We start from the raw sequence: 16,280 nt of genomic DNA, 5'->3' as shown, positions 1-16,280 counted from the left end.
AAAAGAGTACAACTTCCAGTTAGCGGAAATAGCTTAAAAGTTGATATAAATCTATGTTTTGTACCTAATACTTGTGTGCAAAATTTGGTTGACCTAAGTGAAAGCATACTCAAGTTAATGTGTTTACAAACACACACACTCTCACAGACAGACACACAGACATAGTTTCAAAAATGGTATTTTCAGACTCAGGGATGTCTAAAGCATCGAGATTTATCAAAATTTCAAAATCAAATTTTTGGACAATTACAATACTGTCCCTACAAGAAAGTAAATCGGACTCAGGAAGGTCTAAAACGTCAAGATTCATCAAAATCTCGAGGTTGAATTTTTGGATGATTACAATACTTTCTCTATACTTCATATACGAGAAAATTAAAAACAGTGTATTCCTAGAAATGCTTCAAATGAATTGTAGCAAAAATGTATTTTGGGAAAGAAAATATTTGACATTAGTATAGCTAAGGGTAACTGTGGCCTGAGTACATTTCTGCTGATCATTACCTGAATGCATTTTTATATTGTGGTACTATATGCTGATAATAATATTCAAGCCCACAAAATCACGTAAAAGGAAGAGTACAGTTCAGAATCACTGTGGGTTTGGCTAGTTTGACGGAAGACTAGAGATTTGATGACTGGCATGTGCTATCAGCCATCAAATTCTTATATATTTTTTTTGAACAATAGTGTCTTACTTAATCAAATAAGACATATGTGCAGTAAAGAGGATGTAGTAGTCATGAGGGATGTTAACTGCACAAATTCAAAAGAGCAAACCAAAATGGTGCTAATAGCAAATGACTGTTTCCGCATGCAGTTTGTTTCAAGCCTAGTATGCAGTGATACTTTTCTAGATCTCATCTTTTCAAATAATAAAGACAGAATAAAAAAGCAAAAGTTATTAAAAAATAAGCACCTCTTTAAAAAATGTAAAACTGAAAAGATCATTGTGTGAAAAACTTTACAGCCATATAATTCCAACTCAGAGTAATACCAGACACTACAATCAGAGATCAAAGAAGTATTGGAAAGATCAAAAAAGAAACTGAAAAAACAAAATTGCCAGTAAAGTGAAAAAGAGTATTCAAGAAACCTCATTGATACACAAGGAGAAATCATTGAAAGTAAGTTGGAAATAGCAAATGAACTAAATACATATTTCACGCAAGTCTTTGTAAAAGAAGAAACACATGGATTGCCCCCCTCAAATTTTATAATAGAATAGTCAGGTTTGCTTCAAGCCCTTGAAATCTTGAAGACCAATAATATCCCGAGACCTGATTCGATTTTAGATAGATACACCAGTACTGGCAAAATACCAGAAAAAGAAATTTTAAAGCAATGCAGTACCAGCATTTCCAGATTTTCGGTACCTGTAGTAAACATCACCTTTCCTCTCAATCCCCCGCACAACCCCCTTTCCCTCAACATTTGCTATTGCAGTTGTTGAAAAACTTCCATTTCATAGTCTTCATGAAACAAAAGTACAGGCTTCGACACGATCATAACTGAACTTCACAGCAGAATCCCCTCCTGTCCATTTCTTCAACGTGTTCGGGATTTCACAGATGACCTCCTACACTGCCCCTCCTTATTGCTTATTGCTTAAAAGTGGTGAGTGAACTATAGTGCAGCACAGTGGTGCCGCACATCAGGGAGGCTGAAGTAAGATGAAGGGTTTTGGAGTTACAGTATCAGTTATTTGCTTTCAAAACATTTTGGTGTAAGTACTGAGGTCCAAAAGCTGGTATGGATAGTGAAGACAAAATTTAAGTACTGATCCATAACTAAGATAGATAGAACTTTGTTTGTCCCCAAGGGGAAATTTGGCTTTTTACAGAAGCTCTTTAAATAAATACACACACACACACACACACACACACACACACTATGGTCTGAACACACACACCAGAATGACTAAAAAGCAAGAAAATGAAAAAGAAAGAAAGCTTCTGACTTGGCTGTCACAGTGCCAGTGAGACATTATGCAGACATATTGCTGTTGGTATAAATGAGCCTAGAGGATTTTTATAAATACATAAAAGTAATTGCTGCATGTCTCCATTAAATTATTGATGTCACTGGTGATCCACAGTTTCAAATATCTTTATTATCATGTTATTTTGTGCCAAAGTCATTAACATGTTTTTTGATGAGTTCTGTTGTTTGCAAAATTTTCCAGATCTGATGCAGAGTCCCTAAATATATTTTTGGTATTAACAACTCAGACTCTGAGTCTTAGTGTTGCACTGTAGCAACTGTATAGAAACTTTACCTTGCAGTTTCAGATACTGCACACAGACATACGTCTTTTGTGACCCTGAACTGGTTTCCAGAATGGAAGGATGGATAGATTAATATTTTCTTTCACTAAAGCTGCCCAAGGCAAAAAACAAAAACTGTACAGATGTGTTACATGCTATAGTAATAAAGCATACCATACTGGATTCCTATTATCTGACAGTGCAAAGCTAATCCACCAGCTAACTCTTCTAAATCGAGAATCCTGGCAATACATTGTATGTTTTTCGGACATGAAGTAAGAATTTCAATGTACAGTAGTTGGTAAACATGATTATACTATTGCTACTTCTGATTACTGTAAATAACCCAATATTGTCTCCTCATACTTAACTAGTTATGAAATTGGAAATTTTCTTTGACTTGCAATGCCCTGTTCCGACTCAGAACTCACTGCTTGTGCTCAAATTTCTGCTACTATACTGACAGTTTAGCCTGAATTTATGTGATGACCAAAGTTGACCTTTAGAGGTTGCAGCTTTTCTGAAGGTTGATGCTGTACTAACAATTGGTAACATCAGTACAGTATATTCAGTTTTAAGGCAGCATCTCGTGGTAACATGATTAATTCATATTAATTTAATTTAGTGTGGCTGCAAAGCTAATAAGGTAGGAACCAACCATGGGGCACTGCACAAGACCAGTTTAGACCCAGTTATTAAAATCTTTGATGAAAACTGGAGTACTGTAACGAAAACCTCATGCAGACATACAGAGAACATTCAAGTGTAATTCAGACAACAACTATGACCAAGATTCAAATGTGCAAAGCTGGGAATGAAGCCATGAATGAAGCCATGAGGCATCAGCATGAGACTAAACCACCGTACTTCTTATACTTGAAGCAAGGTGACATTAACAATGTGTTGGTGGGGCAGGAAGGGCGTGTAAAGGAAATCAAGCCTCAGAATGATGCACACTCAGTTATTTGTTGCTGTAGGGGGAGATTCCTGTTACTTGCAATTTTTTGGACATGTAGATTGAAAGAGCAAAACAAATAAAATGAATTATTTATGTATATCCCAAAGAGAAAAATTTGCAATTTAATGACATTTGATGGGGCAGCACGGTGGCGCAGTGGGTAGCACTGCTGCCTCGCAGTTAGGAGACCTGGGTTTGCTTCCCCGGGTCCTACCTGCGTGGAGTTTTCATGTTCTCCCTGTGTCTGCATGGGTTTCCTCTGGGTGCTCCGGTTTCCTCCCACAGTCCAAAGACATGCAGGTTAGCTGCATTGGCGATTCTAAATTATCCCTAGAGTGTGCTTAGTGTGTGTGTGCCCTGCAGTGGGCTGGCGCACTGCCTGGGGTTTGTTTCCTGCCTTTCGCCCTGTGTTGGCTGGGATTGGCTCCAGCAGACCCCTGTGACCCTGTAGTTAGGATATAGCGGGTTGGATAATAGATGGATGGATGACGTTTGATAATGTTAGTTGATTGTAGGGTGACACAGTAGTTAGTTCTGCTACTTCACTGATCCACCATCCTGTGTTCAACTCCCATTCCTAGTAGTTGTCTATATTGAGTTTTCATGTTTTCCCTGTGTCTGTGTAGATTTTCCTGCTATTTTAAGTTTCCTTTCTCATTCCTAAGAAGATGAAGGATAGGTTAACTGACTACTTTATACAGGACCCTTGTGCTTGAGTGCTCCTTGTAATGGACTTGCACCTTGTAAGAGTTTTCACTGTCTTGTGCCCAGTGTAGAATGGCTTCCAAACCACATGAACTTCAATTAGATCAAGCGTGTTTGAGAGAGTAATTTTGATATTTTGTTGCAAAAATGTTATCCAGAAAAATCTAGAACTTCAATATTATGATTCAGGGCACTCATAACAGGAGAATTGTTGTTTTTATTTTTTTTGCTCACATAAAAACACATTTACATCTTCAACCACTTTTAAATTTGCCACAAGACTGTGGTAAGGCACCTCTGGAGTCCTGCATGATAATTTTGCAAAATATTAGATCATAAAGAGTGTAATTAGTAGTGGTGTAGTATAAAAGTGCTTGCAAAATTAGTAATAGTTCTGAACCTCAGAGAAGTTGATTGGTTACTTTTCCACCCTCACTTACCTTAAATTCATTGGCTCACTGATATTTTTAATGTAGAGGTGAATACTGAAGAACAGCTAACACTTCTAAAGCATAGAAATGAATCACTATGCAATGCATTAAGGTAAGTGAAGCATTTTCAGAAATTACTCGTCTATAGTTTTATCCTTCCTATACTCTGTAAATAATCCTGACTGCCTAAATTACATAATAGTAATTAGTAGTATTAATAAAGTAAGCAGTAGAAAATTTTATTATAACAATTGGATTGCTTTCTGATTCAGATTCTTCTTGTTTTCCAAAGAAAAACATAGGGATATACTATGTGATGCATGCAATACATCTTAGAGGAATCATGCACATTTAGTCTAATAAATTAAAAGTACTGTATGTATTCATAAATATATTTTAAGCATTGCAATACAATTTAAAATTTTTATGTTTGAAATGATTGCAGAAATTCCTTTAAAAATGAAGATTGCATTTTTGGTTCTCTACACTTTTCATGTGGGCTGTTGCATTCCAGTAAGTTGAATTATAATGCTGTATCTTCATTTACTTGTAAATAATTGTATTTAATTTTATATAAATAGTTTTGGCAGTAATCATAGTCTCAACAGAATGACTTAGTTAAGCAGACATGTAAATGCAGCTCTTGGCAGCTCAAAGCGGTACAGAAATTATGTGTGGTGTTGCATGCAGGTTATATTTTCCTTAATTTATACCCTGTGAGGAAGTGCCCAGCTGCTAAGTGGTTGCCAGGGCAAGGGCATCACTAAGTTTTTCTAAAGTAGTGATAGGTCTAAAGGGTGGTTTCCAAGAAAAAGAAAAAGATACTGCATTTGAGATAGATTGTAGTAGAACAAGGCTCACTTGGTGGAGGTACACTCTAGGTATTAGTTGTTCTGGAAGAGTAACAGGTAGGGACATCCCTACATGGATTAAAAAATGGTGGTCTGTGTGGAAGGATCTAATGAATTGGGAGTTCATTACCTGTCAGAATGACTGATTTTCTTCAAATAGGCAACCCCTCCTGGTTACTAAAGGGGACATGCCACCAGACAGCAAAATGGAATCTTCCTGCCCTGTCCCATCATTAGAGCTGGCAGCATCACAGCTGTCTGAGAGATCTGTCCTCTTCCTAAAGGCTCATGGGTGTAGGAAAACCAGGGTGCACTAGAGGGGGGACCTAGCCTAGAAAGAATGTTGTGTGACCCAGATCCCACAAAAGATTCTAGGAATTGATCAAAAATAATTGCTGAATGGGATTAAAGGCATCTGAAGACCTGAACCTATCTGAGTGTGTAGACAGGGTAGAATTTCTTGTCAATTCTTATCTGCTGGAAGAAAGAGAGGCCAGGGTCAAACGAAATATGTAGAAGGAAAGCAGAAAGACACCCTACCCACAGGATGGAGGAAAGCAGCCCATATAATTAAGTGTTGTTTTGTTTTTTGAGTTGTGCTTTATGCTGTCTTTTTGGTCCATTCTTTGAGTTAATAATTGCACCATTTTTATAACCATTCTGTACTTATAGCTATACTGTACATGGGTTTCATTTAATTTTTCTGAACCAAATGGATCCAGCATACAGGATTCAACTCCTGTGCCCAGTCATTGTCCCCGTGGAGTCTGAACTTCTTCTCTAGTTGCTGACAAACCTAAATTGCCCCTAGTGTGAGTGAGAGCATGGTTCAATGGGAAGTGGGCCACGTGAACCTACTGTTGTCTTGTCCAGGGTTGTGTCAACCTAGTAGTTACAGCTGCTAAGTTTGTCTCCTGGATTAGCCAGATCTGAGAATTTATGCATGTATCAATAGATATATAGTCAAGAGACAATTAATACTTCACAGTATTCTTATGATGAAATAAAATTTTAAGAGGTTTTTTTTCCTTGCTCTGATTTGTGTTTTTGTACTTTGTTTTTACAGTTTATTCAAAATGGTGAACAAATTAAAAAACCTTCAGCACAGTTTGCTCCAAGGCGTGTATATCCACTTCTCTACCCAAGGTATCAACCCAGGCTTCCCCCATTAGTATATCCTAGACGGCCCACTTACCCTCCAGTGCCCGCACCCAGACCAGCAGTTCCTCCTGTAATTGTAATATCACCCAGATCTTCAGGTCCCTCCCCTCGTGGTGGTATTCCATTACCAGGAGGCGTCCCCAGTTCAGGGATTGGAGGAATGTCTCCTGCATCACCTCCTGCCCCTGCATCAATACCTGTGCCAGTACCAGTGCCCGTGCCTGTGCCAGTACCAAGACCTGCTCCACCCACTGCTCCTGCTATAAGACCTGCTCCTGCCCCTGTTTCTCCACCAGCACAGCAGGGTCCCCAAATTATTGTTCTTCCTCGAGCACCAGCCCCACCTCGCCCTTCACCACCTTCAATTATATTTTTACCACCTACTGTTATATCAGGAGCAGGTGGAGGCTCTGGAGGCAATGGGGCTGCACGTGGACCTAGGCCTGGAATAAATGGGTTTGGGACAGGACCCGGGAGTGGAGCAGGTCCTGGTTTTGGACCGGGATTTGGTTCAGGGCCTGGATTCGGTCCAGCGCCTGGATTTGGTCCAGCACCTGGATTTGGTCCAGCACCTGGATATGGTCCCCCACCAGGTTTTGGTCCTAGTCCTGGATTTGGTCCAGCACCTGGATATGGTCCCCCTCCAGGTTTTGGTCCTAGTCCTGGATTTGGTCCTGGCCCTGGATTTGGTCCAGGTGGCCCTGTCTTTCCTAGTGGGGGCAGTGGTCCTTTACAACCAGTAGCACAGGCGCCTATACCTGCACCACCCCCTGCTCCAATTTTCATATTTCCTTTTATTCCACCAGAATCTGGAGGATTCTTAGATGGGCCTCGTCAACCAATAGCAGCACCAACTCCTGCTCCTTCACCAGCCCCAGCCCCAGCCCCAGTTATTGTTATATACCCACCAACTGAAGAAGATGCCAAGGGACTTAATGGCCAGATTCCAGGACAGGCATTTCCTCCTGCAATACAACCACCACCACAACCCCCACCGTCTCCTCCTCCCCCTCCACCTCCTCCTCCACTACCACCAATATTTATTTTTCCTCCTGCACCAGCACCAGCACCAGTACCACCACCTGCACCGGCACCTGCTCCTTCCACAGGGGCTGCAGGTATTCCTTCATTTTTGCCTCCACCAGCCCCTGCCCCTGCTCCTGCCCCTTCTGTTTTCATATTTCCACCACCTAGTCCTTTACCAGAAGATCCAGTTCCCCCGCCTGTCCCTCCAGCACCATCAGGAGAAGGAGATGCCTCTGGTATAGATCCCTTATTTCCCATTGCTCCTGTATTTGTTTTCCCACCACCAGCTCCTGTTCTAACACCATCTGTCTCAGACCCATCTGAAGGAGAAGCACTCTATCCAGAATCAGCATCTCCATGTCCCGTCTCTGGCTTAGCTCCATCCCCAAGCCCAGTACCTGCTCCCGTTCCTGCTCCAGCTCCGACAATATTTATTTTTCCCCCACCATCAGGTCCTGAAGCTAGTCCAGCAGATCCAGGTTTTACTGATGCTGCCCATCCATTTCCTGCACCATCTCCCCCAGCTCCAGGTCCTCCTATATTTATTTTCCCTGATTCACGTGGTGACTTAGATGGGCCAGTCTATGGCAATGAAGAGTATGGTTTCCCTGTGGATTCAGGGTATCCAGTTATATCATTTGGAATGTTGAAGTCACCCAAAACACCTCCTTCAACACCTAAAATGAAACGCTCCTATGCGTGGAATAAGTTAGTTCAAGCTCCAAGTGAAAAACAAATACCTTCATTAAAACTACATTCCACAGTAACTGGAAAACAGGAAAAAATGGCTTAAAGGTAAATTTTTATAAATATTTTAATTACACATGTAAACATAAATTTAAAATGTGCAGACTTACAAATTGCTTTTGGCAGGTTTATAATAGTGGAGTGGCATGGTAACACTGTTAGCACTGATGCTTTATATATACAGCATTCTGGGTTGAAATGCAATGTGCAGTTGTTGTCTATGTGGTTTTAATGTTCTCTCTTTGTCTGTGTGAGTTACCCTATGGGTACTCTAGTTTTTTGTCCCACATCCTCAAAGACATATAGGGAATTTTAATTGGTGACTGTGTGAGTGGAGATGTGTGCTTGAGTGGGCCCTGTCATGTCCCAGTGCTGTTTCCCACCTTGTGCTTAGTGCTGCCAAGCTAGGCCCTGCCCTCTCCCCCATGATCCTGAAATGGATGAAGTGAGTTTGCGTATGTAATGTTAATACAGTGAAGTGGGTTTGATTTTTTCTTTAACATTAACCCTTTGCTCTGCCCAAATATAACCAGGGTTTCATACAGATTGCAAGCCTTCTTGGGCCCCAACAGCAAGATACATGCAGGTCACTCCATCACAACTTCTAAAATACGAGAGGACACAGATGAGTGTTTATGAGCTCACACATGTTGCTTTCTCTACAATGGCACTGCAGTTGGTAATCTGAATTCAATCAGTCATTAGACAAAGATTTCATACAAAAATTAATGTATTGTACTGCTGGTGACTTTTTATCAATACGTTTAAAAAGCAAACAAATGTCAAACAAATGTAATTAATTAGCAGTTTATGTGAAAATGTGTGATTTTGTTACACAGCCAGTTTTATCCAATTCAAGATGACGGAAGGCTGCATCTAACCCAACAGCACTGTCCATAATCCAAGAACTAACTTTGATCGGCATGCATCCATTGTCACTCCAGGCTAATCTAGTCACCTGCCTCCTAATACGAATGTCTTTGGCAGGAAAACTTTTATAGTGACAGGAAGAATATATACATTTCACAGAAAGGCCAGGTTTTAATCCCATGACTCTGGATCTCTGAGTCTGTGCAGTCAGCTACAAAACAAACACACTGCTTTGTGTCAGTAAAATATTACATGATTTTTTAACTGTTTTCTTCAATACATAATCTACTTTCTGATGCCCCTGATTTCCCCAAGCAAATTGTGTGCAGTTTTCTGTATTAAAATAATTGCTTAATGCATACAGTAGGTCAGCACTTAATGACTGTTTATTTAGACATATGTTGGTTCTAAGCCAAGTAATCTATCATTAAGCCATTGTATCAAAAAGGAGATTTTTCAGTCATCCATATGTTTTCTGACGAACATCAGACACATTGGAACTGGTGCCTATCCCAGTAACACTGGGAACAAAGTAGTAAACAACACTGAGTGTGGCACTAGCTGAGCACTTTGACTCATACAGGGCTGGATTAGATTTGCCACTGAACCTTCCACACTTTACTCAGTTTCCTGCCTAAAATGATAACAAATAAAATACAATGTAAAAGGGGCCTTTGATGAACATTTCCCATATATGCTCACGTATAAGTCAGGTCTTGAAACCCGAAAAATCAATCATAAAATCAGACCCCGAGTTATACGCCTGTTCAAAAATACGATACTTTATTATTTTTTTTTACATCTTCTTGCCTCCTCCAAACTCGCACCAGTTTCTCAGACACATCAAATTTTGTACAAAAAACACAAAACAGTGCAAACGTTGCTTCGGAATAGTTCAGGTATTACCGTGTGGTCACGTAGGCACAATACATAGAAAAAAAAGGCAGTGTGCTCCGTGGTTAGTCTCTCAGGTGGGCGTTAGCATAACATAATCTCTTGGACCAAAAGCATGAGTTTTCCGCATTCAACAACAACAACATTTATTTATATAGCACATTTTCATACAAACAATGTAGCTCAAAGTGTTTTATGTGATGAAGAAAGTGAAAAAAGACAAAATAAATAAGAATTCAAATTAGGGAACACTAATTAACATAGAATAAAAGTAAGGTCCAATGGCCAGGGAGGACAGAAAAAACAAAAAAAAACTCTAGAAGGCTGGAGAAAAAAATAAAATCTGCAGGGGTTCCAGGCCACGAGACCACCCAGCCCCCTCTAGGCATTCTACCTAACATAAATGACCTCAATCAGTCCTCATTGTATTCAGGGTTCTCATGGAGGAATTTGATGTTGACGGTTATGTGGACTTCTGGCCTTTAATCTGTCAATGTAGGGACATCACAGTGCTTTGATTAGGTGGTAGTGGCACTGATCACCACCACAGAAAACCAGAAAAAGAACAGAAGAGAAAGTAGGGGTTAGTACGGATTTTGGAGCCACCATGAATAATAATGATAATTAATTGAATATACAGAGTATCAGGATTAAACTAAGATGAAGCTATGAGAAAGCCACGTTAAAGTAATGTGTTTTCAGCAGTGTTTTAAAGTTCTCTACTGTATTAGCCTGGCAAATTCCTATTGGCAAGCTATTCCAGATTTTAGGTGCAGAAGGCTGCCTCATCACTTCTTTTAATTTCAGCTCTTGGAATTCTAAGTAGACACTCATTTGAAGACTTAAGCTTACGATTCGGAGTGTAAGGTGTAAGACATTCTGAAATATAAGATGGAGCGAGATTATTTAAGGCTTTGTAAACCATAAGCAGTATTTTAAAGTCAATTCTAAATGACACAAGTAACCAGTGTAGTGACTGGAGAGATGTGCTCAGATTTTCTTTTCCAAGTTAAGATTCTAGCAGCTGCTAGAAACTGCTATAATACTAGAAACTGAGAAACTCCATGAATAACAACGGCAAAATACTCAAAGGACTTCAAATTACCAAAACTGACATCTTTACACTTTAACCGGCTCGAGTAAATGTTTGCTAAACTGCTGCCTTTCATACCTTGGCGATCCACATGAACAAAGCTGTAATTCTGAGGTGCAGATTCGATTAAAACAGCCGCACCATCAGAGCTAAGCCATGTTTCACTTAGTGCAATAAAATCAATTTTCCTACCACTAATAAGATTGTCAACTTATACAACTGACATTATAAAATACTGGAAATTATACGGTAAAATCAAGCCCCGACTTACACGGGGGAGGACTTAAACGTGAGTATATGTGGTACACGTTAGAAATGAGGCCCATTCAATGAAGCAAACATGATGGTAAACCTTGACCAGAATGGGAAAGCAACACCTTTTAATAATAAAAATGTACTGGTAATGAGTCACTTTCACATATTTGTCACATTCAGTTCTTCTGAAACCACTAAATTGAACTTGTTCTGTATATTAGAAACTACAAAATATTACTTGTTCATTTGATAGTATTGCTTTCTAAGAAATCCTAGCAGTAGGGTTCCTACTTTGTCAACAGGTGACTCTAAATTAGCCATTTATAAGATGTTGAGAAATTCATACCTTATTCTTGTGAAGATCGACTCTAGCATTTGGCAAACCTGCAATTCAAAAAGCAGGCTCAGAAGCTAGACGGATTGAAGGAAGGAATAAAATACTGATATTTCTATAAGATATACTGTTCATTGTACAATCATTAAGACGTGTGGTGCTACCTCAAAAATAAAACCCATAGTGGAAAATATATTTTAATAAATTAATAGCAAATGTAAAATAACACTTTGACACAATAGTATACAATATGTTTAATTCCTTTAGGTTCTGTAAGGTATTGCATTGGTAAAAAGGGATGTCATGTGGCGTGAATTTCCCCTTGGGATTAATAAAGTATCTATCTATCTATCTATCTATCTATCTATCTATCTATCTATCTATCTATCTATCTATCTATCTATCTATCTATCTATCTATCTATCTATCTATCTATCTATCTATCTATCTATCTATCTATCTATCTATCTATCTATCTATACAGATTATTAGTTTCCACCCATGCTTTAAACTGTGAATTATTAGGGTCAGTAGGGTTAATAACACTTGGATGACACTGAATTTTCAGTGGACACCAACAAGAGTACTGATTGGGATGTAGTAGAAAATATCAAACTCTGCTGCTTAAGAGAAAAAGTGTGGAACTGAGAGGAATGGAAATCCAAGGAAGCAAAAACATGAGGGGCCAGAACATGCACTCTACATGGATGACCTTGTAACTGATGAGGGCCTCTCCTGGCTCTAGAAATGATGGCAGCATTGACCTGGAGGTAAATTCAGGACTGCCCCCTTTAGCTCTTAAAGGAAGCTTAGAGTCAATTGAGTTTGGCAAAGATTCTCCGTTTGAAGAAATAGTTTCAAAAAAGGTGATAAAGAGTGAAATCGCAGGTAAAAGTAAAAATGCCCTAATAAACAAGCAAAAAGTATTCTCTTTGTTTTCTCCCTCTTCCTGTGCTACTCTGGGTTTCTGCTATGGTAATCCTTCCCTTGTCTGATAATCACACAATTTTTATCAGCTGTAGAATGTGCTGCCATGGAAAAATAGATAGATGGGCCATGCCCATTTAGTGGTCTTTACTACTTATGCCTTTTAAAATAAAGCTTTAGATTGATCACTGTTTGTTGTTAGTGACTAGTTATGAGTGAAATAGGCATGTTTTTGAATTGCATACGGTTTTTCAAAACTGACACTAAAATTCTTTTTCTGGGCAGTTTCACGATTGCTAAATGTGAAACACAGTAAGGAGTTTTTTTGTGGTTTTAATTTTTTTTTAAAGAAGTAGAAAACAAGGAACATTGTTTATAAAAACCTTGCTTACACTTCTGTTTTTACCTATTTTTTTTCTGCTGTGTAACACATATAATACGTACCATAATCCATCCATTATCCAACTTGCTATATCCTAACTACAGGGTCACGGGGGTCTGCTGGAGCCAATCCCAGCCAACACAGGGCGCAAGGCAGGAAACAAACCCCGGGCAGGGCGCCAGCCCACCGCAGCCAAAACAAACCATTGTGCTCATTACTGTGTTTTCTCCACAGCAAAATCTGACTGCCACTGGTGCTGCCAAACCTTGCCCCCCCCCCCCCCCCCCCCACCCCTGGTGTGTTACCTAGCAACTGCCTTAGCCCCCTAGTTGTGGATATGCATATACTTCTGGTGATTTATTGTTTTTCGCTAGAAATCTTTATTTTCAAAACTAAATTACAGGCAGACTCCTAAAGAATTAATGCGTGAAATAATTTCCAGACAGGAACTAAATGTCTTTCTTCTTGTTTGTGAATGGCATGAGTAACTCAATTTATTTCAAGGATTTTTTCAAAAACTTCAAAAAAACGTTTCACTGGAAAATGAATTTAGCAGAAACATTTTGCTTATCACTATTAGCGACTCCACACAATGAATATAAATATCAGGGTGCATCTAATCAGAAAAATTGCACCACCATCAAAAAATCAAACACATATTGACTTCAGTTTGAATTCAATATGTAGTAAACCTGTAGAGCATTTATGTTTAAATGAGCATTATCACAAATATGTTGAATTAGATGTTTGTTTGGTAAAATATCTGTTTGGTAAAAAAAGTCCCTACATCAATGGATTGAAGGCCAGATGTCCACATGACCATCATCATCTAATTCTTCCATGTGAAGCCTGAAAACCATGAGGACTGATTGAGTTCATTTGGTCTCGTACCCTGGAATCCCTGCAGATTTTGTTTTTTTTTTCTTCAGCCCCTGGAGATTTTTTTTTTTGTTTTTTTCTGTCCTCATGACCTTCAGACTTATTTTATTCTTTGTTACTTAGTATTGCCTAATCTTATTTTTATATTTTTCTTTTTTCTTTAGGACTTTGAGCTACATTATTTGTATGAAAATGTGCTATACAGATAAATGTTGTTGTTTACTTCATTCTGTTAGCTCTTTAATTCCATTATGTCCAGAAGTAACTGTTCTGCTTTGTTCTGTTTTCTTTGCAGATGTGTCTTAGCAGCAATTCCTCCTCCAGATGTTTCATGCATAATGGTGCATAAGCAATCTAAAGATGCTGAAGTTTACATTTTGCTGTTAACTTTGCACAGCCTTGACATAATTTTAAGGGTGAATATTGTGCTTGACAAAGAAACCACCTGAATTAAATAAATATCAGGTATAGGATGTAGATAAATCTGTAACTTCAGGAGAACATTTATCACATTATCATTACTGTTAACATAAAGATAACTAACTTGTTAAAAAAATATCTTTAAGATTAGGGATCATTAAGAAATTTTGTCTGTAAACTCAAATAAAGTATTGTAAATATGTGTAATTGGATTATTTGATTATTGGATTGAGATTTATGCACATAAGCATACATGTTGGGATGAGTCAAATGAGAGAAACATAAAATAATGTGGTGAAAAATCTGGTATTTTTCAGGTCAATAATTTTTAATCATGGCAATATTCATTATTGTGTTCTTAAGTGAAGCATTTCTAATACATTCAAAATAATCCCGTTTTCCTTTGGCTATCAGTCCATTACCTCTAGTTCAGCTTAATTTTACAGTTATAGGCCTTCTGAAAGATCTGCAAATATTCCAACATCAAATAAGTCAACATATTTTAGCCTGTGTCTCTGTTTTATGTAGGGCATCAGCTTTCACCCTTTGTAACACTCATGTCCCCTAATTATGCACCCATAGTAAGTGAGTAATACTCACTGAGGTAGGTGGACCATTAAAACTTTATTTTAGATGTCCATTATAGGCCGGTATCAACAGTATCCATTTTATAAAGTATGTTATGTTCTTTATGAATTGTATAAAACAATGAAACATAATAATAGCTTATTTTAAGAGTTTTATCATTTTAATGAGAATTTATTATTGTTAATAGTAAAGTTAATACAATACTTACCAACTGTCAGGGGATGCTTCATAATGAATACTAAAATATGACTGATGGATTAAAAACTGCAGTCACCTATAAAATGTGTTTGTTCCAAACTGTACCATACATAAAGCCGGAGAGGCAATTCATAAATGCAAAGGGGAGAAAACATTCTAACGTTTAACTTTGTTGCTAAAATCCACTTCTATCTATTCATTCATTAATGTTCAATCTCTATATTAGAGTAGAGAGTTGGATTCTATCTTAGGGAGCCAGGTTGGGAAGCCAATTCTCTCACTCTCACCTAGTAACTTAATCTGAAATTCTACTGCATTCTGTTAGATGTAGACAGAAGCACACACATGTAACAAAAGCCCACCTATTGACACATCAGTAGTGTTGTGTGGTATACAGGTAATAAATAAATAAGTACTGAACTATCCATCCATCCTTTATCCAACCCGCTAAATCCTAACTACAGGGTCACGGGGGTCTGCTGGAGCCAATCCCAGCCAACACAGGGTACAAGGCAGGAAACAAAGCCCGGGCAGGGTGCAGGGGACACAAACACACCAAGCACACACTAGGGACAATTTAGAATCGCCAATGCAGCTAACCTGCATGTCTTCGGACTGTGTTAGGAAACCGGAGCACCTGGAGGAAACCCACGCAGACACGCGGAGAACATGCAAACTCCACACAGGGAGGACCCGGGAAGCGAACCCAGGTCTCCTAACTGCGAGGCAGCAGTGCTACCCACTGCGCCACCATGCCGCACCAAGTACTGAACTACCATATTGTTAAAATAGCAACATACCAACATTATGCAAATTTTGGTAATCTTATTACATGAAAATGGGACTAAAATTGCTTTATGCTGCAATACTTTGCTCATAAGACAAATGAAGCTGAACATATTATAGTTTCTGTAATGGTGTTATAAGGCTTGTTTCCCCAAAGGAGTCAACATATCAGATCTTTCCAAGCATTTATCATTTGCTCATCCCAAGATCTTCCAGGGGATGAGAACTTCACAGATGTAAAATGATACTGACAGTAAAAATAAGAAATGTTGAGATTAATGTATATTAGAGTACACTGGTGCAGCAATTTCATATACTGTAATTTCACAAAGAAGTCTTTCCCAAGCTTGTTTGATGAACTGATACAAACACAAACTATTTCAAGCTCAATCATTGAGATTCTGTAACATGCAAAGCAAAACACCATACTAGCATTAATCTCAAATGTAGTTCTATGCATTGCACACATTGTTTTAATTAATACACATTTCACTAATGATATTTATTA

General features: G+C 38.6%; 1 protein-coding gene across 1 annotated transcript; it reads left to right on the top strand.

Moving 5' to 3' along the window:
• The first annotated feature begins 4,222 nt into the window (after positions 1-4,222).
• LOC114652840 (basic proline-rich protein-like) lies at positions 4,223-14,288 on the top strand. The gene is made up of 4 exons (XM_051928564.1): positions 4,223-4,473; positions 4,807-4,874; positions 6,279-8,194; positions 14,076-14,288. The coding sequence occupies exons 2-3, from the start codon at positions 4,821-4,823 to the stop codon at positions 8,190-8,192; spliced, it is 1,968 nt and encodes a 655-aa protein (XP_051784524.1). The 5' UTR covers positions 4,223-4,473; positions 4,807-4,820; the 3' UTR covers positions 8,193-8,194; positions 14,076-14,288.
• The last annotated feature ends 1,992 nt before the right edge of the window (positions 14,289-16,280 follow it).

Source organism: Erpetoichthys calabaricus, chromosome 5 (assembly GCF_900747795.2).
Source record: "Erpetoichthys calabaricus chromosome 5, fErpCal1.3, whole genome shotgun sequence".
Lineage (NCBI taxonomy): Eukaryota > Metazoa > Chordata > Cladistia > Polypteriformes > Polypteridae > Erpetoichthys > Erpetoichthys calabaricus.
This window is presented reverse-complemented; position numbering and strand designations above follow the sequence as displayed.